The following is a 27,073-nucleotide window of genomic DNA, read 5'->3' as shown; positions in this document are numbered from 1 at the left end:
AGGTCAGGAGATCGAGACCATGCTGGTTAACACGGTGAAACTCCGTCTCTACTAAAAATACAAAAAATTAAGCCAGGCGCAGTGGTGGGCGCCTGTAGTCCCAACTACTCGGGAGGCTGAGGCAGTGGAATGGTGTGAACCAGGGGGGCGGAGCTTGCAGTGAGCTGAGATAGCACCACTGCACTCCAGCCTGGGCAACAGAGCAAGACTTCTGTCTCAAAACAAAAACCAAAAACCAAAAACCAAAAACCAAAAACCAGAACGTATACATTCCAAATATCTGAGATAAAAGCAAACCAAATACAATTTACAAAGCAAAAAAAGAAAACATTGATAGTGAACAGACAAACGGAAGTGGTATAATATGTAGAATGGAATATTATTCACTCTTATAAAGGAATTAAGTACTACAGGTTGAGTATCCCTTATCCAAAATGCAAAATGCTTGGGGCTAGAACTGTTTCAGATTTCTAATATTGGAATATTGGCATATACATAATGAGATATCTTGGGGATGAGACCTAAGTCTAAATATGAAATTCATTTGTGGCTGGGTATGGTGGCTCACACCTGTAATCCCAGCACTTTGGGAGGCCGAGGCAGGCAGATCACTTGAGGTCAAGAGCGAACTGTCTTGTTGACAGTTTCCGTCAATAAGACCGAAATTGTCTTTAAAAAAATAAGAAATTCATTTGTGTTTCATAAATGCCTTATATATATATAGCCTAAAAGTAATTATGTATATGTATATAAATTTTTGTGTTTTGGGGGGACAGTCTTGCTCTGTCGCCAGGCTGGAGTGCAGTGGCGTGATCTGGGCTCACTGCAAGCTCTACTTTCTGGGTTCAAGAGATTCTCATGCCTCAGTCTCCCAAGTAGCTGGGATTACAGGTGCATACCACCATACCCTGCTCATTTTTCTATTTTTAGTAGAAAACGGGGTTTTACCATGTTGGCCAAGCCGGTCTTGAATTCCTGGCCTCAAGCAATCTACCCACCTTGCCCTTCCAAAGTGCTAGGATTACAGAAATTAGCCACTGCACTTGGCCAATATTTTAAATAATTTTGTGCATGAAACACGGTTTGCATTAAGTACTTATATATGGAATTTTCCATTTGTGATGTCATGGCAGCACTCAGAAACTGTTGGATTTTGGAGCATTTCAGATTTTGGATTTTCAGATTAGGGATGCTGAACCTATACTATATGCTACAAAATGGATGAACCCTGAAAATACTGTGCCACATGAAATAATGAGCGAGACACAAAAGGACAAACATTGCATGATTCCAGTTATATGAAATATAGAGGATAAATAGAAGAGGCAAGTTCATTGAGACAGAAAATAGATTAGAGATAGGCTACTAGGGGTTGGAGGCAGGGAATGAGGAGTTCAGTGTTTAATGAGTACCGAGTTTCAGTTGGGGAAGATGAAAAAAATTCTGAAGATAGATGGTGGGGAAAGTTGTACCACAATGTGAGTGCTTAATGCCAAAGAACTGTACACTTAAGAATGTTTAAGATGGTAATTTTATGTTACATGTATTTTACAACAATTAAAAAAAAGCAACAATGAATCATTAAAAAACAGAAAGCATTAAATAAAATAACAGAAACCTACCAGAAAGCATTTATTAAAATAAACATGTTTCGGGATTAAAAAAAAAAAAACACTTTATTTTAGGTTTTAAGCATTCATTTTTAATGCTTTAAGCATTAACATGTTTTAAAATATTAATATGTTTTAAGCATTCATTTTGGAATAAAGCAAAAATAAACTACATGCAATTTTAAAGACACAACAAAAAACAGTAAGGAAAGATAATGTTGAATATATTGAACAAAAAAGAAAGTACACACAGGAATTTAAGACAAGCAAAATATAAGATGCAAAAATGTTAAATAGGACAATCGTTTGAATGGATGAGGTATAACTCATAAAGAAGATCTTGAGAGGTGTAGAATTTACACACGTACCAAATAACACTGAATCAAAACATGACAAAAATTATCAGAGTTGGGAGAATGAGAACTTAAGCCACAGACTTAGAAAAAAAAAATCTGCATAAGAAGTATCTACCAGCCTGGGCAACAGAGTGAACTGTCTCTGCAAAAGGACTTTAAAAATTAGCCAGGTATAGGCCAGGCGCAGTGGCTCACGCCTGTAATCCCAGCACTTTGGGAGGCTGAGGTGGATGGATCACCTGAGGTCAGGAGTTTGAGACCAGCCTGGCCAACATGGTGAAACCCCATCTCTACAAAAAAAAAATACAAAAAATTAGCTGGGCGTGATGGCAGGCACCTGTAATCCCAGCTACTTGGGAGGTTTAAGGCACGAGAATCACTTGAACCCAGGAAGCGGAGGTTGCAGTGAGCTGAGATCGCGTCATTGCACCCTAGCCTGGGTGTCAAGAGCAAAACTCCATTAAAAAAAAAAAAAAAAAAGCCAGGTAGGATAGCGTACCTGTAGTCCTGGCTACTCTGGAGGCTGAGGTGAGAGGATTGCTTGAGCCCAGAAGCTCGAGGCTGCAGTGAGTTCTGATCGCACCACTGCATTCCAGCCCGGGCAACAGAGCAAGACTCTATCTCAAAAAACAAACAGAAAACAATGAGATACTACTACCTATTGGAATGGGTAAAATCCAAAACAATGATAACATTACACGCTGGAAAGGATATGAAGCAACAGGAACCCTCACATCCACTGCTGGCGGGAATGCAAAATGGTACAGCCACTTTAGAAGACAGCTGAATAGTTTCTTACAAAATGAAATACATTCTTACCATACACTCTAACACTCACGCCCCTTCCTATTCACCCAAATCAGCTGAAAACTTATGTCCACCCAAAAACCTACACATGAGCACTTGAACACACATTTTTTCAAAGATATACACATGGTCAGTAAGTGCAGCAGGAAAAAAGGCTCAACATCACTAATTGCTGGGGAAATGCAAATCAAAACTAACGTGATACCACCTTATACCCATGAGGATGGCTACTATTAAAAACAACAGTTATGTTAAAAAGAATGTAGAGAGATTGGAAATGCTGTGCACTGCTGGTGGAAAGGTAAAGTGCTACAGGCACTGTGGAAAGCAATACAGTGGTTCCTCAAAAAATGAAGCACGGCGCTATCATAGGACCCAGCAACTCCACGCTAGGTATGTCCCCAAAAGAACTGAAAACAAGGTCTCAAAGAGGTGTCTGCACACCCACGTTCGTAGTAGCAGTATCCTCAGTACCTAAAATACGGAAGCAACCAAGTGTCTACTGGCGCATCGATGGACAAGCAAAATCAGATAAACACACACACGGGAACACTCTACACCCTAAAAAAAGGCATCCTTTTTTTTTTTTTTTGAGACGGAGTCTCGCTCTGTCGCCCGGGCTGGAGTGCAGTGGCGGGATCTCAGCTCACTGCAAGCTCCGCCTCCCGGGTTCCCGCCATTCTCCTGCCTCAGCCTCCCGAGTAGCTGGGACTACAGGCACCGCCACCTCGCCCGGCTAGTTTTTTGTATTTTTAGTAGAGACGGGGTTTCATCGTGTTAGCCAGGATGGTCTCGATCTCCTGACCTCATGATCCACCCACCTCGGCCTCCCAAAGTGCTGGGATGACAGGCGTGAGCCACCGCGCCCGGCCAAAGAAAAGAAATTCTGACATGCGACAACACAGATGAACCTTCAGAATTAGTGAAATAAGTCATAAAAACACAAAATTTTATTCCACTTACATAAGGTACTTAAGAGTAGTCAAAATCATGCAGACAGAAAGGAGAATGAGGAGAGATGGTTTAAGGGGTATAGAATTTCAGTTTTGCAGGATGGAGAGTTTCAGAGACTGATGGTGGTGATAACTGCACATCATAAATGTATTTAGTACCACTGAACTGTATACTTCAAAATGGTTAAGATGGTAAATTCTGTTACATGTATTTTACACCACAATCAAAAACTCCACACATCGATGCTTACAGCAGTTGTATTCATAATCACCAAACCTGGTCCTTTGCTAGGCGAATGTACCTCCAGACAATGGAATATTATTCAGCACTAAAATGAAATGAGCCATCAAGCCATGAAAAGACAAGGAAGAACCTCAGATGCACACAGCTAAGTGAAAGGAGCCAAGCTGAAGAGGCCTCACACTGTGTAACTCCAACTGTGCGACATTCTGGGAAAGGCATCGCCATGGAGACAGGAAAAGGATCAGTGTTGCCAGGGGTTGCGGTAAAGCGGGGAGGAGCAGGTGGAGCAGAGAGTTTTAAGGGGAATCGTTCTGTATGATACTGGTGGATACGTGTTGTTACACATCTGTCAAAACCCACGGAATGTACAATACCGTAAGAGCAAACCCTAACGTAACTGTGGGCTCTGGACAGTAATGATGTGTGAGCGCTGGTTCACTGACTCTACCAAACACACCATGGTGACGCAGGATACTGACGATGGGGAGGCTTAGAGAAGACGGGCGTGAGGAGCATGGGGTATACGGGAACGCTGTACTTTAGGCTCAGTTTTGCTGTGAACCTAAAATGCTGCAAAGTCTATTAATTAAAACGAATAAAAATTTTTAAAAATCGTTAGAAACAAAGAGAGTGACACTCAACCAACACATACTTATTTCATACCTATTTTTTCAAAGCTCTGTAAAATAGAATATTTTAAAAAAACAAATAAAAGAAAAAGAAATTTCAGATGGAAGTGCTATAAAGGAAAATAAACACACAGAGGGGCAGGAAGTTAGACGCAGAGTGGGGGCAGGCAGAGGCGATCATGAAAGATCTCTTTCAAATATGGCCTCAGTGACATTCAGGCAAAAGAAATAAAAATTCAAAGGTCCCAACGTGAGAACAAGCTTCTCAGAAACAATGCTACCTCTTTGTCTTTGACAGATTAGGAAGATTCTTAAATTAATAAAAATTATTTAATAATGACTATAGCTCTTACTAGGACTAACAAAGACTAAGTCCTATATTTAATATGAACTATTTATAAAAATTGGCAATATAATCTTAGTCATTAATCAACAGGTATGTATAAAACTGTATATTACCAACAGAAAATGTTCTTTTTAAGTTTTCATAGAACATTTTCTAAAATGGATTATGTTTTAAGGCACAAAGAAACCCTCAATAAGTTTAAAAGATATTTTAAAAGATTAGGCCGGGCGCGGTGGCTCAAGCCTGTAATCCCAGCACTTTGGGAGGCCGAGACGGGCGGATCACGAGGTCAGGAGATCGAGACCATCCTGGCTAACACGGTGAAACCCCGTCTCTACTAAAAATACAAAAACTAGCCGGGCGAGGTGGCGGGCGCCTGTAGTCCCAGCTACTCGGGAGGCTGAGGCAGGAGAATGGCGGAAACCCGGGAGGCGGAGCTTGCAGTGAGCTGAGATCTGGCCACTGCACTCCAGTCCGGGCGACAGAGCGAGACTCCGCCTCAAAAAAAAAAAAAAAAAAAAAAAAAAAAAAGATTATAGAAGCTGACAACAATGAAAGAAAATATAAGAGTGAACAGAACCACCAACTATTTGGAAAATACTGAGCACAAGAACATCATTCATGTAAATTAGAATGTGCAGCCAATGCTGTGTTCAAAAGCAAATTAAGAACATTAAATGTTTTTATTACTAAGAGACATTAAAAGGAACTAGCTTTGCACAGTGGCAGTATTGTAGTCAATGAGGGCTATTCGAGGTGAGATTATTGCTAATTGAAAACACATTAAAAGGAACTAAAAATTCATTTTAAAGTATTAACAACAACAAAAAAAGCAGGAGAGCAAAATAAAGACAAAAGTAGAAACAGGGATTCAGAAAACAAACAAAAATAGAATAAATAAATCTCAAAGCTGGTTAGTAAAAAAAACCCACTAAATACACAAACATTTGCCAAATTCAGAAAAATAACGAAATCACTAACAAAAGATGGAAATGAATACCACAGATCTTTTTTTTTTTTTTTTTTTTGAGGCGGAGTCTCGCTCTGTCGCCCAGGCTGGGGTGCAGTGGCCAGATCTCAGCTCACTGCAAGCTTCGCCTCCTGGAATACCACAGATCTTAATGACAAAAGATTATACACACCTATACAGTAACAGATTTGAAAATCTAAAAGAAACGATCTAGGAAATAAAAATTATCAAAAGTGACTCATGAATAAGGATTCCTGAATAGGTTATAGAAGTTAACTACAGAAGTTTAAATAAAGACCTATTTTTTTTTTCTTATGAGATGGTGTTTTTTTCACTTTTGTGGCCCAGGCTGGAGTGCAATGGCACGATCTTGGCTCACTGCAACCTCCGCCTCCTGGGTTCAGGGGATTCTCCTGCCTCAGCCTCCTGAGTAGCTGGGATTACAGGCACAAGCCACCACACCCGGCTAATTTTGCATTTTTAGTAGACACAGGGTTTCTCCATATGTTGGTCAGGCTAGTCTCCAACTCCGAACCTCAGGCGATCTGCCCACCTTGGCCTCCCAAAGTACTGGGATTACTGGCGTGGGCCACCATGCCTGGCCTATTCTTATCAAACTAAATTTTTGAGATTCTCCTCTAACTTTTCAAAAAACTCTGTATGCATGACTAATGCGAGTGGGATTTTGGTTATTCATGATATATGCCTTATGATACCTTTGATTAATAGCAAATTTACTGTTACATACCTTCAGCAATAGTTCAAAGAAGAAAACCGTATCATCACCTAAATGTTCCAATAACATCTGATAAAATTCAGAAGCCATTCCTATTTTTTGTAAAGCAGAACAGAATAAAATAATAATCTTTCTCTAAATCCAACAGCGACCATCATCCCTAACTGTAAAAATATTAATACCAAAGTCATTTCAAGACAATGACACCTCTCTTACTTAACCAGTCTTGGAATTTCAGGGCAATGTAATAAAGACCTAAAACAGGGTTAATGGCTGGGCACAGTGGCTCACGCCTTTAATTCCAACACTTTGGGAGGCTGAGACAGGCGGATCACAAGGTCAGGAGACCAAGACCATCCTGGCTAACATGGTGAAACCCCATCTTTAAAAAACAGGAAACAAACAAACAAACAAAAAACAAGGTTAAATATTGTAACCATAAAAAAGTGGCTGAGGTTACTATTATTCTCAGATAAAACAATGAACCTGGAAACAAAATAAACAGACTTTTACTGAAGTCCAGTAAGATAATAAAAATACTAATGAACAGAAACAATCTAGTTACTACTTCTATTTTTTTTTTTTTTTTTAAACTTGGAGACGGAGTCTCATTCTGTCACCCAGGCTGGAGTGCAGTGGCTGGATCTCGGCTCACTGCAACCTCCGCCTCCAGGGCTCAGACGATTCTCCTGCCTCAGCTTCCCAAGTAGCTGGGACTACAGGTGTGCATCACCACACCCGGCCAATTTTTTGTGGTTTTAGTAGACACAGGGTTTCACCATGTTGGTTAGGCTGTCCCCAACTCCTGACATCAGGTGATCTACCCACCTAGGCCTCCCAAACTGCTGGGATTACAGGCATGAGCCACTGCACCCGGCCAAATATCTTTATACCTGTATTTTATTTCTGTAGCAAAACTATTTTAAACTCTTTTATCCCCACCAGGCATGAAAAAATTCCAGAAAGATTAAGACTGAAACACAATGGGCCGGGCACGGTGGCTCACGCCTATAATCCCAACATTTTGGGAAGCCAAGTTGGGCAGATCACCTGAGGACAGGAGTTTGAGACCAGCCTGGCCAACATAGCGAAACCCTATCTCTGCTAAAAAAAAAAAAAAAAAAAAAAAAAAAAAAAAAAATCAGCCGGGTGTGATCCCAGCTACTTGGGAGGCTGAGGCAGAGGAATCGCTTGAACCTGGGAGGCAGAGGTTGCAGTGAGCTGAGATCCAACACTGCACTCCAGCCTGGGTGACAGAGCGAGACTCCGTGTTAAAAAAGAAAAAAAAAAAGAAAAGAAAAGAAACACAACAATTGGCCGGGCGCGGTGGCTCAAGCCTGTAATCCCAGCACTTTGGGAGGCCGAGGCGGGCGGATCACGAGGTCAGGAGATCGAGACCATCCTGGCTAACATGGTGAAACCCCGTTTCTACTAAAAAAAAAAATACAAAAAACTAGCCGGGTGAGGTGGCGGGCGCCTGTAGTCCCAGCTACTCGGGAGGCTGAGGCAGGAGAATGGCGTAAACCCGGGAGGCGGAGCTTGCAGTGAGCTGAGATCCGGCCACTGCACTCCAGCCTGGGGGACAGAGCCAGACTCTGTCTCAAAAAAAAAAAAAAAAAAAAAGAAACACAACAATTATTAAAAGTACCAGAAGAAAACACATAAGAATGTTTTTGTAAAGGCGGAATGAGGAAGATCTTAAACAGAAGGCAAAAGATTAATATCTATGACATGTGAAGAGCTTCTACAATTCAATAAGGAAATATAGATTGGTAACGTCTTTTTGGAATGCAATTCAAAAAGAAAAAAGAAATTTAAATGCACACTTACAAGTCGTTTTAATGGAAATACTTACATATGCATGTGCACAAAGACATACCTATAAAGAAGTTCATTCAGGCTCTAGTTTTAGTAACTCAAAGTCAGAAATAACATAAATGACCACAAATAATTAAGGTACTATCATATAGTGTAATATCTTTTGACTTAAAAAGTAGAGGTGCCACTATATGTAATGATATGGTTATGGATCAGATTTTTTATTTTAAAATCAACATAAAAAGTATCCGACACACAACACGTACTTATTTCTAACTTAATAAGTAAAACTATTAACAGTGGGTAGGCACTTCTAAGGAGTGGGACTGAAAAGTGGAGCGAGAGCAATTTTCACTTTTTAAGAATTTTATAAGACAGGTCGTGTCTGTCACTCAGGCTGGAATGCAACGGTACAATCATAGCTCACTGGACCTCCAACTCTTGGACTCAGGCAATCCTTCTGCCTCAGTCTCCCAAAGTGCTGGCATTTTCACTCTTTAAATATTTAATCGACTTGTTGGAACTTTTATAACAAACATGGACTGCTTTTAGAATTTAAATGTAAAATAAGGAACAAAACCACTGTTCCAGTTTGTTACAATGGTTCTCTCTGCCAGCTGAGACTAAGGTGATTTTTGTCTTAATAGTTTTTACTACTTTCCAAATTTCTTATTTAATATTGTTTTCTGCTTTTATTTTTGACTCATTTAAGAGATGGGGTCCCCCTATGTTGTCCAGGCTGACCTCAAATTCCTGGACTCACAGGATCCTCAGCCTCCTGAGCAGCTGGGACTACAGGCACCACCAGCCACTGCCCACTTCCCAACTTCTCTACAGGAAATATGCATATTTTTAAAACTGAGAAATCTGTGTTCGAAAACCCTATGTTTTATTTCAGTGGTGAAACTATTTTATGCTTTTTCTTCTGAAAAATTGTATTTTATTCACCAAAAAAATTTTTATTTTTTAGTTATGGTCTCAGAAACTTCGTTCTTTTAGATGGCAGTTTTATTTTTGTTTTTGAGACGGACCCTCACTATGTCACCCAGGCTGAAGTGCAGTGGCACGATCTCAGCTCACTGCAGCCTCTGCCTCCTGGGTTCAAGCAATTCTCCTGCCTCAGCCTCCCGAGTAGCTGGGATTATAGGCACCTGCCATCACGTCCGGCTAGTATTTTTATTTTTAGTAGAGAATATAGGTTTTACCATGTTGGCCAGGCTGGTCTCGAACTTCTAGTTCCAAGTGATCCGCCCACTGCAGCCTCCCAAAGCGTTGGGATTACAGGTGTGAGCCAACGCACTCGGCCTACAAGGCAGTATTAAATCTAAATTTAGGAGTATCAACTCCACAGCATATAAGAATAGGCTATTAACTAACGTTTATTAAGAACTATACTTACAGAATACCTGCATTCCCTCATTTGATCTAAATGTTCCTATGAAATTGGTATTATTATTTTTATTATCCCCATCTTACAGATGAGAAAAGTCTTGAAAAGAACGTGTATCTTGCCCAGGATAAAGCAGAACAGCAAGAATTCAAACGCAAGACTCCAGCTCCTAACCACATGGGATACATGGAATAAGTTCTAAAGTAACTCAGGGAGAGGAGACTGGAGCACTGAAATCCTGAATCAATGTTCAAACTCACTACCCTTAACCAGGCAGGTGACCCTAGAAGGGAAGAAGCAATGAAACTCAACTCTGATCACAGAAGAAAACAACCAGTATTTTATTTTTGGGGGGCCATGAGGGTTTTTTTTTTTTTTTTCCTTTCCTATTCTGTTCTGTTAAGACACAAAAAGGATCCCAGAAAGAGCTCGGACACACAATTTGCAATTAATACCCTCCCTCTGATTAGTCTGGAAACTTAACTAACAAACTGATCAAAACCCTTACGACTTCAAGTCTTGAAGATGACCCAGTTTCAAATTTTAATCAAAAGTGGAAGAGTCAGAAAGCCAAACAAAATGCTATCTCAAGTATTATTATAATAATCAATTTTGATAGATAAAAGATAGGAAGAATCTAACAATACCTACTTATTTTATCCTTGGCTACTTGACAAAGTTCTTAGATATTAGAAAAGTATAATTGAAAGTTTATCTTTAGCTACCTGAACAAGTTCTAAGTTGTCTCTCTTAAAAAGTATAATTGAAAAGAAATAGAAACTGTTGGTGCGGTGCAGTGGCTCACGCCTGTAATCCCAGCATTTTGGGAGGCTGAGGCAGGCAGACCACCTGAGGTCGGGAGTTTGAGACCAGCCTGACTAACATGGAGAAACCCCATCTCTACTAAAAATACAAAATTAGCCAGGCGTGGTGGCTCGTGCCTGTAATCCCAGCTACTCGGCAGGCTGAGGCAGAAGAACAGCTTGAGCCCGGGAAGCGGAGGTTGCAATCGCACAATTGCACTCCAGCCTGGGCAACTGAAACTCCGTCTCAAAAAAAAAAAAAAAAAAAAAAAAAAAAAAAGAAATATTGTTAACCGCATCTACTTCGGAACCTGTCTAACATCAAGATCAGAGAACCCTATCACTTGTATACTCGAACTACAAACTTAATTTTGAATTTGGGTTTGCAAAGTTAGTATTAAACAGCACGGAGTCCAGTTATCTCTCTGAATGATAGTAAACCATAAACCAAGGCCCTAAAGGAAGTGAAATACACAGGAACTCTTCCTTCATAAAAATATCTGCTGATTAGAAGAAACCAGCAGAGAAGCCAACACCTACAGACCAAGTTTCAAACTCCAACAAAACTCCAACCTTTCTACATCTTAATCCCTCAGGCCAATAAAACACCCATTAAGTTAAGGACAACTGATACTACTATTTAAGAAATGATGACAGTATTGAAGCTGAGTATTGGAGCCATTTTTTTCAGAGCCTTGCTGGAGAGAAAGGTAACAATGGGCTATTTAGTGAAAACACAAAATACACTGAATTTAGGTCAACCTCTGTTACCAAATTGGAAAGCTGGTTTAAGATCTACATCTATCACAGGTTCACTTTCCGTAATAAGGGTCAATCAGTGTGCTTGGCTAATAAATAGCTCGAAAAGATTTAATAGCCGAGGATGACAGAGTGAAAAAGCTGCCTGAAATCCATACTTCTAACAGAACATGAAAAAGGCCCTTCATATATACACGAGCATGAGTGGGTTTTACAAAAGCCAAAGACCTTCTGGCGAAGTGGACAAGTTTTAACCTGCTTTAAAAATTACTGTTCACTGCCTTCATCCCAATCTAACTTTATTGAGTGTTATTCTATTGGACAACCCTACAAAAACAAAACCCCCAGAGCAAATTCTTGTACATTTCAATATCCTGCCTACTTATAAGAGCGGAAGAGTCGAACGCAGCAGGGGAAAAAAACGTGACGTGCACAACCTTGATCCAAAACACAGCTCTTCGTAGTCTAATTTTAGGCCTAACCATTTTGTCTTTCTATAAAAGTTAAAAAAGAAAACAAAGAAACGACCCATCACCTGTAACGCAGAAGTGAGATGATGATTTCAACGGGAGTTCCTTATGTATCGAGGGAAAACAAATCACGCTCACACTGCCCAGAGAATAGTACTATTAAAATTAAGATACAAGGATGGGTACAACCTCACACCCACTGACGATGACACGCTTCTGTTCTTGGATGACTTATCTTTAAACAATCAGTCAAAAGGTTGAGTCCACAGAGAAATCTGTGGCAACGTTTTGTGTTTGTGCGTGCGTTTCCAAGAAAGCCAGACATGGTGAAAAACCGATCTTAACTTCACCTAAGTTATCTAAAGCAGCAAATTCCACCCCTAGGCTGAAGCTCCAACAGGAGCGAGGAGAAGCTCCGAGAGTTCCGCCCGTCAGCGGGGCCCTCCAGCGCCCGGGACGCTCTACGTTTTCACCAGTGTGGAATGTGGAAGAGGCTGCATGCAGGCTGGAGCTGAGAAAACAGCGAAGCTACTGGCGACAATATTCCTGAGCAGTGAAACCGGGGTGAACAGAGAGCGAGCAAGGAGGGGCTGAGAGTCAGTGAGAGAGGAAACATCAAGGAACAAAACCGGAGAGTCTGGTCCAGCATTAAGAAAACGGAGCAAAGGAAGAGGGTGAAACGGGAGGGAAGGGGAGACCGAGAGTCGGCAGAGCCCGTGACGCCGCGCGGTTCAGGGCAGGGCTGGGTCCAGGAAGAGTCAGACCTCGGCAGCCCAGCAAGCTTCCCATTTCGGGCTAAAGCCAGGGAAGAAAACGGCCCTGGGGAGTAGACAATGAGCCACCGCCCCAGGAGCCGCGGCTCCCGGCACTCAGGTGGCGGCTCCCCGGCCCCGCGCGGGGCAGGTCGGCCGTCCCGGGCCGCTCCCGCCCGCCAGGCCGCGGAGAAGGACGGAGGAGGAAGACAGCCGGCCCGCGTTCCGCGCCGGCCGGCCTAGGTGCACTTACCCCAGGCGAGGGAAGGTCCCCGCCCCAGCGAGGCGCCTCGGTCAGAGCTCCCGGCGGGCTGCGGAGCCGCCCCGGGCCAGCGCGCGGCGCGGGAAGGGGAGGGGAGGGAAGGGGAAGCGGGGCGGGAAGAGACGCCGCGCTGGAGCAGCCGCTGCTACCGCTAGGCCCAGCGGCGGCGGAGCCCTGCGGCCGCCAGGGAGGGGAGGGGAGGGTGCCTTCGGCAATGGCGACGGCCCGGGCCGGAGGGGAAGCGGAACAACCGCCACCGCTGCGCGTGGCCACAACCCTGGAGGAGGGCGACGGCGGGGAGCGGGGCGGGGCGGGGCCAGAACTCAGAACCCCTCCCGCCCAGAAGCCGGAGCTCCCCGGGGTGGAGACGAGCGCCACCTCCCATGGGCAGGCCCGCGCGGGGGCCGCTGGGAGTGGTAGTTCGGTGACAGACGTTGCTTTTTTTCGTTTGGTAGTCTTTGTATTGAGAGGAGCAGCCAGTCCCTCATTTAATTCAGCACTGTCTCCAAGCAGATTTCTGCCGACGGAAGACGCTGACAGACGATTGCTGTTATACACATCTGCTCCGCGACATTTGTTTCTGGGAATTCATCCGTTATCCATTTTACGTTTTTGCTTACAAATTCTTAACTTAAATTTTGCTGCTAAATTAAGTCCCATCTTCTTGCAAATTAAGACTTCCCTATTTTATCCACGGAGGAGTTCATCAATGTTTCACTTATTCTACAAATATCTGAGTGTCTAATATGGACTAGACACTGTTAAGCATCAGAAATACATGGGTGGGCCAGGTGCAGTGGCTCACGCCTGTAATCCCAGCACTTTGGGAAGCTGAGGTGGGCGGATCACCTGGGGTCAGGAGTTCGAGACCAGCCTGGCCAACACAATGAAACCCCGTTTCTACTAAAAATACAAAAATTAGCTGGGCATGGTGGCGCACATCTGTAGTCCCAGCTACTCGGGAGGCTGAGGCAGGAGAATCACTCGAACCCAGGAAGGAGGAGGTTGCAGTGAGCCAAGATCGGGCCACTGCACTCCAGCATGGGTGACAGAGCCAGACTCCGTCTCAAAAACAAAACAAAAAGCACAAAAGAAATGCAAGGGTGAACACGATTCACCAAGTCTTTGTGGAGCTTCTATGAAGACGTAGTAATTAAAGTAGTCACACCTGGTATGAGGAAAAAACTTGGTGAGGTTACTTTGGATAGGGTGGTCGGAGAAGGCCTCATTAAGGAGGTGACACTTAAGGCAAGAACAGAAAGAGACAGCACCCAGAGAAGAAAAGCAATACAGGCAGGAAAAGAAAGAAAAGGGCTGGCTTGCTACGGTCAGTAAGAAGGCCTGTGTAGCTGGGGTCTGGAACAAGAAGGCAGTACTATTAAGAAAACACTAGAGCAGACAAGATTCAGGTCATGAAAGGTCCTGAATGCCATGGTAAAAAGCCTATGCTTTCTTAAAAGGCTTTTAAGCAGGCAAGTGATGTTACCTGGCTTACACTTCAAGATCACTAGACTGCAGTGTGGACAATGGAGTACAGAGATGCAAGAACAGAAGGGAAATAAAGTAGGAAGGCAGTGGAAAGAAAGAGAGATTGTGCTTCTCTGTCAATGTAGAGCAGAAAACTCAATTGATGCAGAGGGTACAGGAGAGAAAGGAACCAAGGAGCAACATGGCACAGTAAGAGATAACCTGAAAAATGCTCTGATTAGGTGTGTTTAATAAACACACAGAAGGCCGGGCGCGGTGGCTCAAGCCTGTAATCCCAGCACTTTGGGAGGCCGAGACGGGCGGATCACGATGTCAGGAGATCGAGACCATCCTGGCTAACGCGGTGAAACCCTGTCTCTACTAAAAAAAAAAAAAAAATACAAAAAACTAGCCGGGCGAGGTGGCGGGCGCCTGTAGTCCCAGCTACTCGGGAGGCTGAGGCAGGAGAATGGCGTAAAACCCGGGAGGCGGAGCTTGCAGTGAGCTGAGATCCGGCCACTGCACTCCAGCCTGGGCAACAGAGCGAGAATCCGTCTCAAAAAAATAAATAAATAAACACACAGAAACACTGGGTAAACAGGACGTTGTTTCAAAGGCACAGCTTGCAAGAATGAAAACAGAATGCTTCTGACAGTCTTCCAAACTTCACACTCAACCTGAAGAAGGGGCAGGAAACCAGAGTGGTAAGCAGGGCAGTGAAGCCATGGTTATGTTGAGGGCACCTACTTATCTAAGAAATCTCTAGGGTTTTAACAGGTGCACAGGAAACTAAAGACAAGGACTTGGGCCTATACAAGAAATCAGGACTGTGATCCTGCACAGGACTGGAAATTCAAAGCGCTACACCCTTCAAGAACTGACTGGGGGGAAAAAAAACCCTATACTAGCCCAGGGAGACATACAGGACATTTGTTCACTTTGGCCTGCAGTGGGCTTGGAGGGAAAAAGAAAAGTTTCCTTTAGAATTAATAACCTTTTAGAATTTTCCCTCACTAAGGTTTTAAAGTTCAAATTTATCAAGAAAGTGGTCCCAGGCTGGAGTTCTGGGGGGCCGGGAAGAAACAAATACAAATCCTGACTGCACAGGTGTACCCTCAACCTGGGTCTCAAAGGATTTCACAGATAAACAGGATTTCCAAAGCCAAACATGAGCACCCAAAATACAATACACCTGAGGAAATAAGCAACAATGAGTGAGTCAATAGAAACTACAAAGAATATAAGAAAACCCATACAGACTTTAGCTGCTAGAATTAATGGCTACAGAATATAAACTATGCCTATTTAAATGATTAAAGAAAATAAGACAGGAGCTAGAAAACACGAGCAAGAAACAAGATGCTTTTTAAAATTTATTTTATTATTATTTTTTAATGACCAAACAGCTTTGAAAATGAATTAAGTAGGCCAGGCATGGTGGCTCACACCTGTAATCCCAGCACTTTCGGAAGCCGAGGTGAGCGGATCACCTGAGGTCAGTAGTTCAAGACCAGCCTGGCCAACTTGGTGAAACCCCCGTCTGTACTAAAAATGCAAAAATTAGCTGGGTGTAATTGTGGTGGTGGGCACCTGTAGTCCCAGCTACTCAGGAGGCTGAGGCAGGAGAATCACTTGAACCTGGGAGGTGGAGGTTGCAGTGGGCCAAGATTGTGCCATTGCACTCCAGCCTGGGCAACAAGAGCAAAACTCCGTCTCAAAACAAAAACAACAACAAAAGAATTAAGTAGAAGTTCTAGAAACAAAGAATAATTGAAACCAAAGCCAATGTTTGGTTAAATAGCAGATTACACACAATTGAAGAGAAAATTAGTAAACTGGAAGACAGATCAAAAGAAATTACTGAGAACAGCCTAGAGACAGGAAAAATGAAAGCAAGCTTAAGAGACATGGGGATAGATTGTTAAGGTCTACCATACTCCTAATGAGAATTCCAGGAGAGAAAAGAGAAAAACCAAAAGAGGCAGATAATAATGAGATAATGGCTGAAAAATTTCCGGAATTGATTAAAGACAAGAATCTTCAGATTCAGGAAGCAAACTGAATACCAAGCAGGGTAAGTAAAAGAAATTTCAAACACATGAAAATGAAATTGCAGAATACCAGAGATAAAGCAACCAGAGAGAAAAGACATTCTGCACAAACAGCTATTACATTCACAGCAGATTTCACAACAGCAAAATGGGTTCCAGTCAATAATGATATATTTTCAAAGTACCAAGAGAAAATAACCAAGCTTAGAAGTGTACAATTACCAGCTGGGCACAGTGGCTCACACCTGTAATCCTAGCACTTTGAGAGGCTGAGGTGGGCGGATCACCTGAGATCAGGAGTTTGAGAACAGCCTGGCCAACAATGGCAAAACCCTGTCTCTGCTAAAAATACAAAAAATAGCAGGGTGTGGTAGGGCGCACCTGTAGTCCCAACTACTCAGTAGGCTGAGGCAGGAGAATCACTTGAACCCAGGAAGTGGAGGTTGCAGTGAGCAGGGACCATGCCACTGCACTCCAGCCTGGATGACAGAGTGAGACTCTGTCTCAAAGAACAAAAAAAGAAGTGTACAACTACCTAAATTATCCATCAGATGAGTGAGGGTAAAATAAATATATCATCAAACATAAACAAGCTACCAACAGAGACATACTAAAGGAACTCCTTTAAAGGTATATTTCTTTTTCTTTTTTTTCTTTTGAGACAGAGTCTCACTCGGTCACCCAGGCTGGAGTGCAGTGGCACGATCTCAGCTCACTGCAACCTCTGCCTCTCGGGTACAAGTGATTCTCCTGCCTCAGCCTCCCAAGTAGCTGGGATTACAGCCACACGCCACCACTCCCGGCTAATTTTTTGTATTTTCAGTAGAGACGGGGTTTCACCATGTTGGCCATGTTTACAAGATAATATAAACAAAACCAGAAATGTTCTGTTATACTAAAAGTGATGTCATCTGCAACCATTTATCCAGGCAAGAAGTCATATCAAAGTTTTCTTCATTCACATTTTTATTACACTTCTGAATTATTTGCGTAAGTGAGTAAACGGCTGAACCACATTCCAAGCCACAATCTTAAATATTTTAAATACTGATGAAACCTGGTTGTGATGAGCAAAAACAAAAACATTCTGTATACACATACCCCACACACTCTCAAGATGTGAAACAGTACCATGTTCCCTCCCTGTCTAACCATATTCCAAAACATGGCCTGTCAATGTTACTGAATTGTAACTGACATACAATTCTATTTCAGTGTCACATTATTAATCCCATAGTGAAAGAAATGTTTCTAAATCATGAAATTCTTTCTTATGAGAAAGCACAAAATCGGTCTGAAACTCAACTGGGTTGAAATTTTAGTCATTTGAAAGGTCACCGTTTCTGCTTTATGGCACTGGGTTGCCTTTTCCAATATTTAAGTCTCAAATACACATTTAAAAAGAACGGTTATGACTAGTCAAGTCACACATGTCAAATTATACAAGATGTAGTCCCACGAAAACACCAAAATATTTTAGGAAATGGAGCAGTGATGGCATATATAAAGGTTTATCACATCTCAATACTCTATATAAAACAAACAATGCCAACACACCCTGGTTTGATGGCTTCTGTTTTGGAACACACTTGCCCTAAGGTTTTATTTTTTAATTAGCCTACGGCACTTACTTTATTTTCTAATATTTTTCCAAACATAACAGTAAATGAAGAAACTTTGTTTAAAAAAATTACCTGATGATTCCAATTATTTTTCATGTACAACTTTATTTAAAATGGCAATCTGAGTTGTCTTCCTGACATACTCTGTACTAAATCTTAGTACTCAGTTTCATCAAGTCCTTTCCAATTCATATATTCAAAAGAAACATTATAAAATGTAAAACGAGAATGGAGTACATTAAGGAATAATCAATAATTTAAGATTATCAATAATTTTGATATTAACATTAATTTCTTAGCTGTCCTACTTTAATGATTTTCATTGAAACTCTGGCAAATGTCTTTAATAGTCTCATAACATTAATATTTAAATAAACATGATTTTCATCCAAATTATTTTATTCTTCTTTTTTTTTTTCCTTTGGAGATAGGGTCTCATTCTGTCACCCAGGCTGGAGTGCAGTGGTGCCATCTTGGCTCTCTGGAACCTCCGCCTCCCAGGTTCAAGCGATCCTCCCGCCTCACCCTCCCAATTAGGTGGGACTACAGACGCCCACCACCACCCTTAGCTAATTTTTGTATTTTTAGTAGAGACAGGGTTTCACCAAGCTGGTCTCAAACTCCTGACCTCTGGTGATCCGCCCACCTTGGCCTCCCAAAGTGCTGGGATTACAGGGTGAGCCACTGCGCCTGGCCTATTTTATTCTTATTTATAATGGTTTTCTCAATTTGTAGCTTAAATTGAAAGTATTCGCAAAATGACAATAATTTGTCCCTACTACATAAAGAAATAATTTTTCAGCCGGGCGCAGTGGCTCACACCTGTAATCCCAGCACTTTGGGAGACCGAGGCGGGCAGATCACGAGGTCAGGAGATCAAGACCATCCTGGCTAACACGGTGAAACCCCGCCTCTACTAAAAATACAAAAAAATCAGTCGGGCATGGTGGCAGTGCCTGTAGTCCCAGCTACTCGGGAGGCTGAGGCAGGAGAATGGCGTGAACCCAAGAGGCAGAGCTTGCAGCAAGCCGAGATTGCGCCACTGCACTCCAGCCTGGGCGACAGACCGAGACTCCATCTCAAAAAAAAAAAAAAAGAAATAATTTTTCTCCCCCAAATGAAGATAAAGTCACTTCTCACAAAATAAACATTAATTTAGCAGAATTAAGTTTCCTCTTATGGCCTTTGATGCTTGAGGATTACCAAGGATCTATGCAATAGAGCACTAAATTTTGGAATTAGTTGAGAATTATCCCAAATTTCCTCTAGTAAACATAATTTTGGCCACAAATGAAGACACAAGATAAAAGTAATTAACTAAATTCTAGAAGAACACCTCTCGTCAGAAATTAATAGATCTTATTTAGGTTTCTAGGAAGCATTTAGCTACATAAAACTTATAGGGAAAAATGGCCATATTTGAAAATTGCTACTAGGATCAACGTAGAGCACAGGATTGTAATGAGCAGAGTCACAGAACATACTAAAGAGGTGTGTATAGTCAGTCCCACTGGAACCTGTAGAGTCACATTCTTATATACCTATGGAGAGAGAGAAGTTAGACATTTAAAATGCATGTCATGGGCCCGGTGTGGTGGCTCATGCCTGTAATCCCAGCACTTTGGGAAGCCAAGGCGGGCAGATCGCTTGAGGTCAGGAGTTCGAACACAGCCTGGCCAACATCTCTACTAAACCGTCTCTACTAATAATACTAATAATACAAAAATTATTCAGGTGTGGTGGCAGGTGCCTGTAGTCCCAGCTACTAGGGAGGCTGAGGCAGAACAACCACTTGAACCCGGGAGGCAGAGGTTTGCAGTGAGCTGAGATCGCGCCACTGTACGAAAGCCTGGGCGACAGAGGAAGACTCCGTCTCAAACAAATTAAATAAATAAAAATAGTAAAACAAAATGCATGTCATAAGGTGAGACCACTATTTCTTTGATTTTTAATTGGATCTTTTTCTTTCCTTTTTGTTTTAAATATCTTTCAGCCAGTGCTACACTACATGTAATATTATTGGTTTGAATGACTTTTGAATCTAACATTTCATTTAATGTTACAGAATCAGACTCAGTTCCCATAATAAGTTGCTAAATCTCATTAGTTCTGATTTTTCTGCTTTTTACATATTCTTTTAAGAAAAGCTATATCCCAGCGTCACCTCTGTAATCAATATAAACATTTACTTCCGGCCGGGCGCGGTGGCTCAAGCCTGTAATCCCAGCACTTTGGGAGGCCGAGACAGGCGGATCACGAGGTCAGGAGATCGAGACCATCCTGGCTAACACGGTGAAACCCCGTCTCTACTAAAAAATACAAAAAACTAGCCAGGCGACGTGGCAGGCGCCTGTAGTCCCAGCTACTTGGGAGACTGAGGCAGGAGAATGGCGTAAGCCCAGGAGGCGGGACTTGCAGTGAGCTGAGATCCGGCCATTGCACTCCAGGCTGGGCAGCAGAGCGAGACTCCGTCTCAAAAAAAAAAAAAAAAAAAAAAAAAACCTTGTTATTCACATATTGTGCAACTGAATGTGATCTTTGCTGTGACCAGCAACGCAAAAGTTCCTACATTCAACTCGGTTCTATTTTCTATTTGGTTTTGAAGATAAAGGAGTTCTGTGAAAAACACTGGGAAAGTTTATACTTTAAAAAGAAGTTTTAAAAAACATTAAAATGTAGGTAACTTGGGAATACTTTTTGTTTTCTTTTTGTAAATACCTGAATTATGATTGCACACCCCCAAAAATACAAGTAACCAACGCAATCCGTAACAAAGTGCTATCTGAAAACCATCATTCAAAAAATGACATCTTCAACAAACCTTGGGATGGAATACCACCTTCGTAATGGCCACCTGTTTTTTCTGGTATATCTAAAGATGAAATATATACAAAGTTGGCCGGGTGCGGTGGCTCACGCCCGTAATCCCAGCACTTTGGGAGGCGGAAGCGGGCAGATCACGAGGTCAGGAGTTTGAGACCAGCCTGGCCAACACAGTGAAACCCTATCTCTACTAAAAATACAAAAATTAGCCGGGTGTGGTGGCGGGCGCCTATAGTCCCAGCTATTAGGGAGGTTGAGACAGGAGAATCACTTGAACCCAGGAGGCGGAGGTTGTGGTGAGCCGAGATTGCGCCACTGCACTCCAGCCTGGGCAACAGAGGGAGACTTCGTCTTGGGGAAAAAAAAAAGTATATATATATATATATATTTAAAAACTATATTTACAGTGTTAAATTATGACCTCTTTTTTTTTTTTTTTTTTTTTGAGACGGAGTCTCGCTCTGTCGCCCAGGCTGGAGTGCAGTGGCCGGATCTCAGCTCACTGCAAGCTCCACCTCCCGGGTTTACGCCATTCTCCTGCCTCAGCCTCCTGAGTAGCTGGGACTACAGGCGCCCGCCACCTCACCCGGCTAGTTTTTTTTTTTTTTTGTATTTTTTTAGTAGAGACGGGGTTTCACCATGTTAGCCAGGATGGTCTCGATCTCCTGACCTCGTGATCCGCCCGCCTCGGCCTCCCAAAGTGCTGGGATTACAGGCTTAAGCCACCGCACCCGGCCAAATGATGACCTCTTATGGCAAGTTACAGAATTTTAAAGACAACTGAGGTCAGATGCGGTGGCTTACACCAAAAATCCTAGCACTTTGGGAAGCTGAGGGGGATGGATCACCTGAGGTCAGGAGTTTGAGACCAGCCTGACCAACAAGGTGTATTTTTAGTCTCAACTAAAAATACAAAAATTAGCCGGGCATGGTGGCAGGCACCTGCAGTCCCAGCTACTTGGGAGGCTGAGACAGGAGAACTGCCTGAACCCAGGAGGCAGAAGTTGCGGTGAGCCAAAATTGCGCCACTGCACTCCAGCCTGGGCGACAGAGCAAGATTCCGTCTCGAAAAAAAAAAATAAAGACAACTGAATTCAAAATGTTTTAATAGGGTCACCACTTACCTTGTAGCAATGCACTAAATCAATAAATCATAAACACTAAGCATACTCTTCATTGACATAATCAATCAAATGCAGGTCTCCAGATGTATTTTAGAGTTTGAGAAAAATTTCCAGGTACCATATGGCAATGGTAATCTACTCGAAAACAAATCTACACTGCATAAGATTGCAGAGTCATCCATCTTCCCAACTGTATGTTCAATGAAAGTTCCCCAACAAAAAACAGCAGTGCTTTGTAGTAACCCTTTGCTGTCAGAGAAAACAGTTTCCTATATTAGAAAATGCTAATCTCAGCTGGGCACGGTGGCTCACACCTGTAATCCCAGCACTTTGGGAGACCAAGGTGGGCGGATCACCTAAGGTCAGGAGTTTGAGACCAACCTGGCCAATAGGGTGAAACACCGTCTCTACCAAAAATACAAAAATTAGCCGGATGTGGTGGTGTATGCCTGTAGTCCCAACTACTTGGGAGGCTGAGGCAGGAGAATCACTTGAACCTGGTAGGTAGAGGTTGCAGTGAGCCGCGATTGTGCCACTGCACTCCAGCCTGGGCAACAGAGTCTAAGACTCTGTCTCAAAAAAAAAAAAATGCTAATCTCTTAAATGTGGCAGAAACATTACAGAAAGAGCTTTAAATGAGGCACGTGATCTAAAAAACAACATAAAATATTAGCTTACTGATTTATACTTCATCTTGTTCCACTGGCAGATATCCTCGTTCTCCAAAGCACAAGGAGCTGCCACTTCTGAGTGAGCCCAGCATTTCAAAATTGGTAACTCTGAGAAAAGTGGTATAAAATGATGTCAGAAAAACCTGTATTTGGACTCAAAGCTAGGCTTGTATTAAACCTCAACAGATAGAAGTAGTCAAACATTTTAATACATTATGTATATGATCTGGACCCATCTATCACATTCTGTTATTTTTAGCATCCTTTTTTTTTTTTTTTTTTTTTGAGACAGAATCTTGCTCTGTTCCCCAGGCTGGAGTGCAGTGACGCGATCTCAGCTCACTGCAAGTTCCGCCTCCTGGGTTCACGCCATTCTCCTGCCTCAGCCTCCCGAGTAGCTGGGACTGCAGGTGCCCGCCACCACGCCCAACTAATCTTTTTTGTATTATTAGTAGAAACGGAGTTTCACCATGTTAGCCAGGATGGTCTCGATCTCCTGGCCTTGTGATCCACCCACCTCGGCCTCCCAAAGTGCTGGGATTACAGGCGTGAGCCACTGCGCCTGGCCTTTTAGCATCCTTTTTTATGTGAATGCCTAAGAAATTAGAAAATTACAAAAGTATTGAAGTTGAACGTGACTTCTTCTTTTTTTTTTTCTTCTTTTTTTTGAGACAGAGTCTCACTCTATCACCCAGGCTGGAGTGCAGTGGTGCAATTTCTGCTCACTGCACCCTCCACCTCGCGATTCTCCTGCCTCAGCCTCCAGAGTAGCTGGGATTACAGGTACCTGCCATTGCACCCAGCTAATTTTTGTATTTTTAGTAGACATGGGGTTTCACCATCTTGGCTAGGATGGTCTTAAACTCCTAACCTCGTGATCCACTCGCCTCGGCCTCCCAAAGTGCTGGAATTACAAGTGTGAGCCACCATGCCCGGCCGAACATGACTTCTTAATGAATCTCATTGTACTCAAATTTGGGGCTGCTCTTAAAAATTTAATGTCAACTTCTTTTTGAAGCATCACTCAGAAAAGTAAACATATCGTAAGTGCAAAACTCAGTAAATTTCCATTTGAAACACACCCATAAAAGAGCATTCAGATAGGCCGGGCGCGGTGGCTCAAGCCTGTAATCCCAGCACTTTGGGAGGCCGAGACGGGCGGATCACAAGGTCAGGAGTTCGAGACCAGCCTGGCCAACATAGTGAAACTCCATCTCTACCAAAAATACAAAAATTAGCTGAGCATGGTGGCACACACCTGTAGTCCCAGCTACTCAGGAGGCTGAGGCAGGAGAGGCGGAGATTGTGGTGAGCCGAGATCACGCCACTGCACTTCAGCCTGGGAAACAGAGCGAGACTCTGCCTCAAAAAAAAGAAAAAAAAAGGAAGAAAGAAAACGTTCTTGAGAAGATTGCAAAGGCTAGAGTGCAGTGGTGCAATCCTGGCTCACTGCAACCTCCACCTCCTGGGTTCAAGTGATTTTCCTTCCTCAGCCTCCCAAGTAGCTGGGATTACAGGCCCCTGCCACCATGCCCAACTAATTTTTTATATTTTTAGTAGAGATTAGTAGACATGGGGTTTCACCATGTTGGTCAGGCTGGTCTCAAACTCCTGACCTCTGATCCACCCGCCTCGGCCTCCCAAAGTGCTGGGATTACAGGTGTGAGCCACCTCGCCCAGCTAATTTTTCAATTTGCCCAAATTCCCACATAAAAACAGAAACAACAATCACGCAGCAAAATAAAAACCTCACAGACAAAATTTACAACGAAACTAGGTGATAAAGTATCTTCCCAAACATCAAAATACACGCAAGTGGAAACAAAACATCAAAAGCCAGAGCCCTGCACCACTGGTACGAAGAAATGAAAAGCAACAGAGGGCCAATGTGGACCAAAGGCTGCAAAAATAAACACACAGTGCGTGCCTACTAAGATTAAATGGCTACTGAGAAGAGAACACAGCACTACCTATAGTTCTGTCAAAGGAATCAAACCTGAATCTGATCATTCCTCTGGAGCCAGCTGCCAATTTCCAGTAAGTAAAGAAGTAGGAGGAACATGAGTACAATGAGCAAAACCCCAGCTACGACCAACTCGGCAGGTCAAATGGCCCAGGTTCTTTCAACAGTTAAGTTTGGAAGAAAGGAAAGGGATAGAGAGAAACCTGTAAATTAAGAGACTTGATGGAAATAGTAGATTTTTATAAATGGACAAGACCTTAGTCTTGGTACAGTATCTTGGAATGCCCATCTGGATGATAAACATAAAGAAACATAAGGAAGTATTTGAAAGTCAGGATGGTGGGTTAGTCGTAGAGGGAAGGAGACGACAGTTGGGGCAGCGGTGTCAAGGACAGGGATGGCAAATGCATGTTTCTTTTTAACTTTTTGATTGTAAAATAAAGCACACACATAAAAATCTACTCAAATACATAGTTTAGTGAATTATTATAAGGCAAATACCCTTCTAATGAACACCTAGGTCAAGAAATAGAACTTTGGCCGGGTGCGGTGGCTCAAGCCTGTAATCCCAGCACTTTGGGAGGCTGAGACGGGCGGATCACCAGGTCAGGAGATCGAGACCATCCTGGCTAACACGGTGAAACCCCGTCTCTACTAAAAAATACAAAAAACTAGCCGGGCGAGGTGGCGGGCGCCTGTAGTCCCAGCTACTTGGGAGGCTGAAGCAGGAGAATGGCGTGAACCTGGGAGGCGGAGCTTGCAGTGAGCTGAGATCCGGCCACTGCACTCCAGCCTGGGCAACAGAGCGAGACTCCGTCTCAAAAAAAAAAAAAAAGAAATAGAACTTTGCCAGCCACCCTAGCAGAAGGAGAACTTGCCACTATACCTTTATTCTTATTTTCTGACCCGTAGAAAACACCTGCAGCCCTCACCTTGGTCACAAAACATCAACAAATCTGGGTGATTGACCACAATCGAGGTTTCTCCATCGTGACTGTGTGGCCGATGATAGCGGTAGTGCACAGGCAAAAAGGCTTGAAAACAGTCAATGCACTGTGAATCTTGTCTGGCATAAATGAGAACTTCAGATTCCTTGGACAAATAGTTAGGGGCCTCTATATCAAAATTTTCTGAAACCATCACTGCCTGTTCAAAAAGAAAATAAATATTAATCAAGAAGAAATGAATGAGGAAGATTGTTTAAAAGTTAAAACCGGAAGACTATATTCAGATACACATAGCAGTGTCAAATTTGCCCCCTTTATAAACAATTTCCATTCCCCTTCCATCCTCAATTTTAAGGAGAGAAACAGAAGACAATTTATGGTTGATAAAAGTTTGCTTACTAAAAATAAACTGGGGGGATTATATTCTAGGGTACCAAATTTCCCCATAATAAAAATTCTTCCTGTAATATTTTCTTATTAGTCTGTGTTTAGGTGACAAAACAGGTACCTAAGAACTGAGAAATTCTGTGAATATAGCATTATTCAATAAGCACAAAACGATGACAAAGGGTGAAACCTGTATTGAGTTAAAATGACTGGTATCATTCTGACAATTTCCTGTTCTTCAGAGAAGCAAGTGAGAGGGCAGTGAACATGAGCACTGCGGTCAGGAAGTCAAAGCAAAGGCCAGCACTCTCTAGAGAGGGTATAAAAAGTTAATGGAAAAAATAGTAAATGATTTCTTAAAATAATATGGTAAAAACTATTTTATAGAAAAGTATAGTATTCACCAAAAGTGAAAATGTACACATGGCAGAAATTAGGCTTGAGTTGTAACATGTATATTTATTTATTACACATATATATATCCACATATACATACATATTTATGTGCACACACACATATATCCACATACACACACAGGCATTATACACATGACCTATGTGTATATGTATGGATGTACACACACACACAACTTCTCTTTAGATTGTCCATTGCAAAACCTGGGTATAACTCAGAGAAACAAACAGCATTAACTCCTTCCCATCACATCAAGCATCCGAACTGTCCTCTGACAGTGACACCAAGTGCCACGTTTTCTTTTCATGTTGTTCCTTTTCAGTGAATCACAGCAGGAACAGAACTCCTTGGCAAAAGCCAAGGAATTGTATTATCTCATGAGTCATAAGGGACCTTAGAAGTAATAAAATAAACCACGGTACCAACAAAGGTATTTTTCAGGTATCCGCCGCTGCGTGAATACTTCCAGTGACTGGAAGAAAGCTCATTATTACGAGTCATCTCAATCTATCTACTGTTATAAGGGTATTTCTTTTTCATGAGTAGAAACTTTATGTACTAGCCTGTCCCATTTTTCAGTTGTTCTTGCTTACAATGTCTGCAATAAATTCATTCCTTATTCCACTAGGGATCCTTCAATCATCAGAAGGCAACCATAGCTGCCGCCACGAAGTCTTCTCCTGACAAGGGAAATGTTC

The 27,073-nt window shown here is 42.5% G+C and overlaps 2 protein-coding genes across 5 annotated transcripts in view; both read right to left on the bottom strand.

Annotated features, from left to right (window-relative positions):
• PAK2 (p21 (RAC1) activated kinase 2) overlaps positions 1-27,073 on the bottom strand; it is a 116,722-nt gene that overhangs the window by 84,234 nt on the left and 5,415 nt on the right. For 2 of the 4 annotated variants that reach the window (XR_004058946.1, XM_010381182.2), the window contains exon 1: positions 12,897-13,028. The exons of 1 other annotated variant lie outside the window; for it this stretch is intronic. The gene's annotated coding sequence lies outside the window, so the exon portion shown is untranslated. Of the gene's footprint in view, positions 1-12,896; positions 13,029-22,670; positions 22,759-27,073 lie in introns of those variants that run through there. One more of the 4 variants, XM_030936813.1, reaches the window with a different exon arrangement.
• The window catches only part of PIGX (phosphatidylinositol glycan anchor biosynthesis class X), a gene marked incomplete at its 5' end in the record, with an annotated part of 24,405 nt that continues 16,364 nt past the window's right edge, over positions 19,033-27,073 (bottom strand). Inside the window, 3 exons of the mRNA XM_030938127.1 lie at positions 19,033-19,586; positions 22,671-22,771; positions 25,559-25,772. Of these exons, the coding sequence (XP_030793987.1) occupies positions 19,443-19,586; positions 22,671-22,771; positions 25,559-25,772 (459 nt within the window). The remainder of the gene's footprint in view (positions 19,587-22,670; positions 22,772-25,558; positions 25,773-27,073) is intronic.

Source organism: Rhinopithecus roxellana, chromosome 1, assembly GCF_007565055.1.
Source record: "Rhinopithecus roxellana isolate Shanxi Qingling chromosome 1, ASM756505v1, whole genome shotgun sequence".
NCBI lineage: Eukaryota > Metazoa > Chordata > Mammalia > Primates > Cercopithecidae > Rhinopithecus > Rhinopithecus roxellana.
Note: the sequence above shows the minus strand (reverse complement) of the source record. Positions and strands in the feature narration are given on the sequence as shown.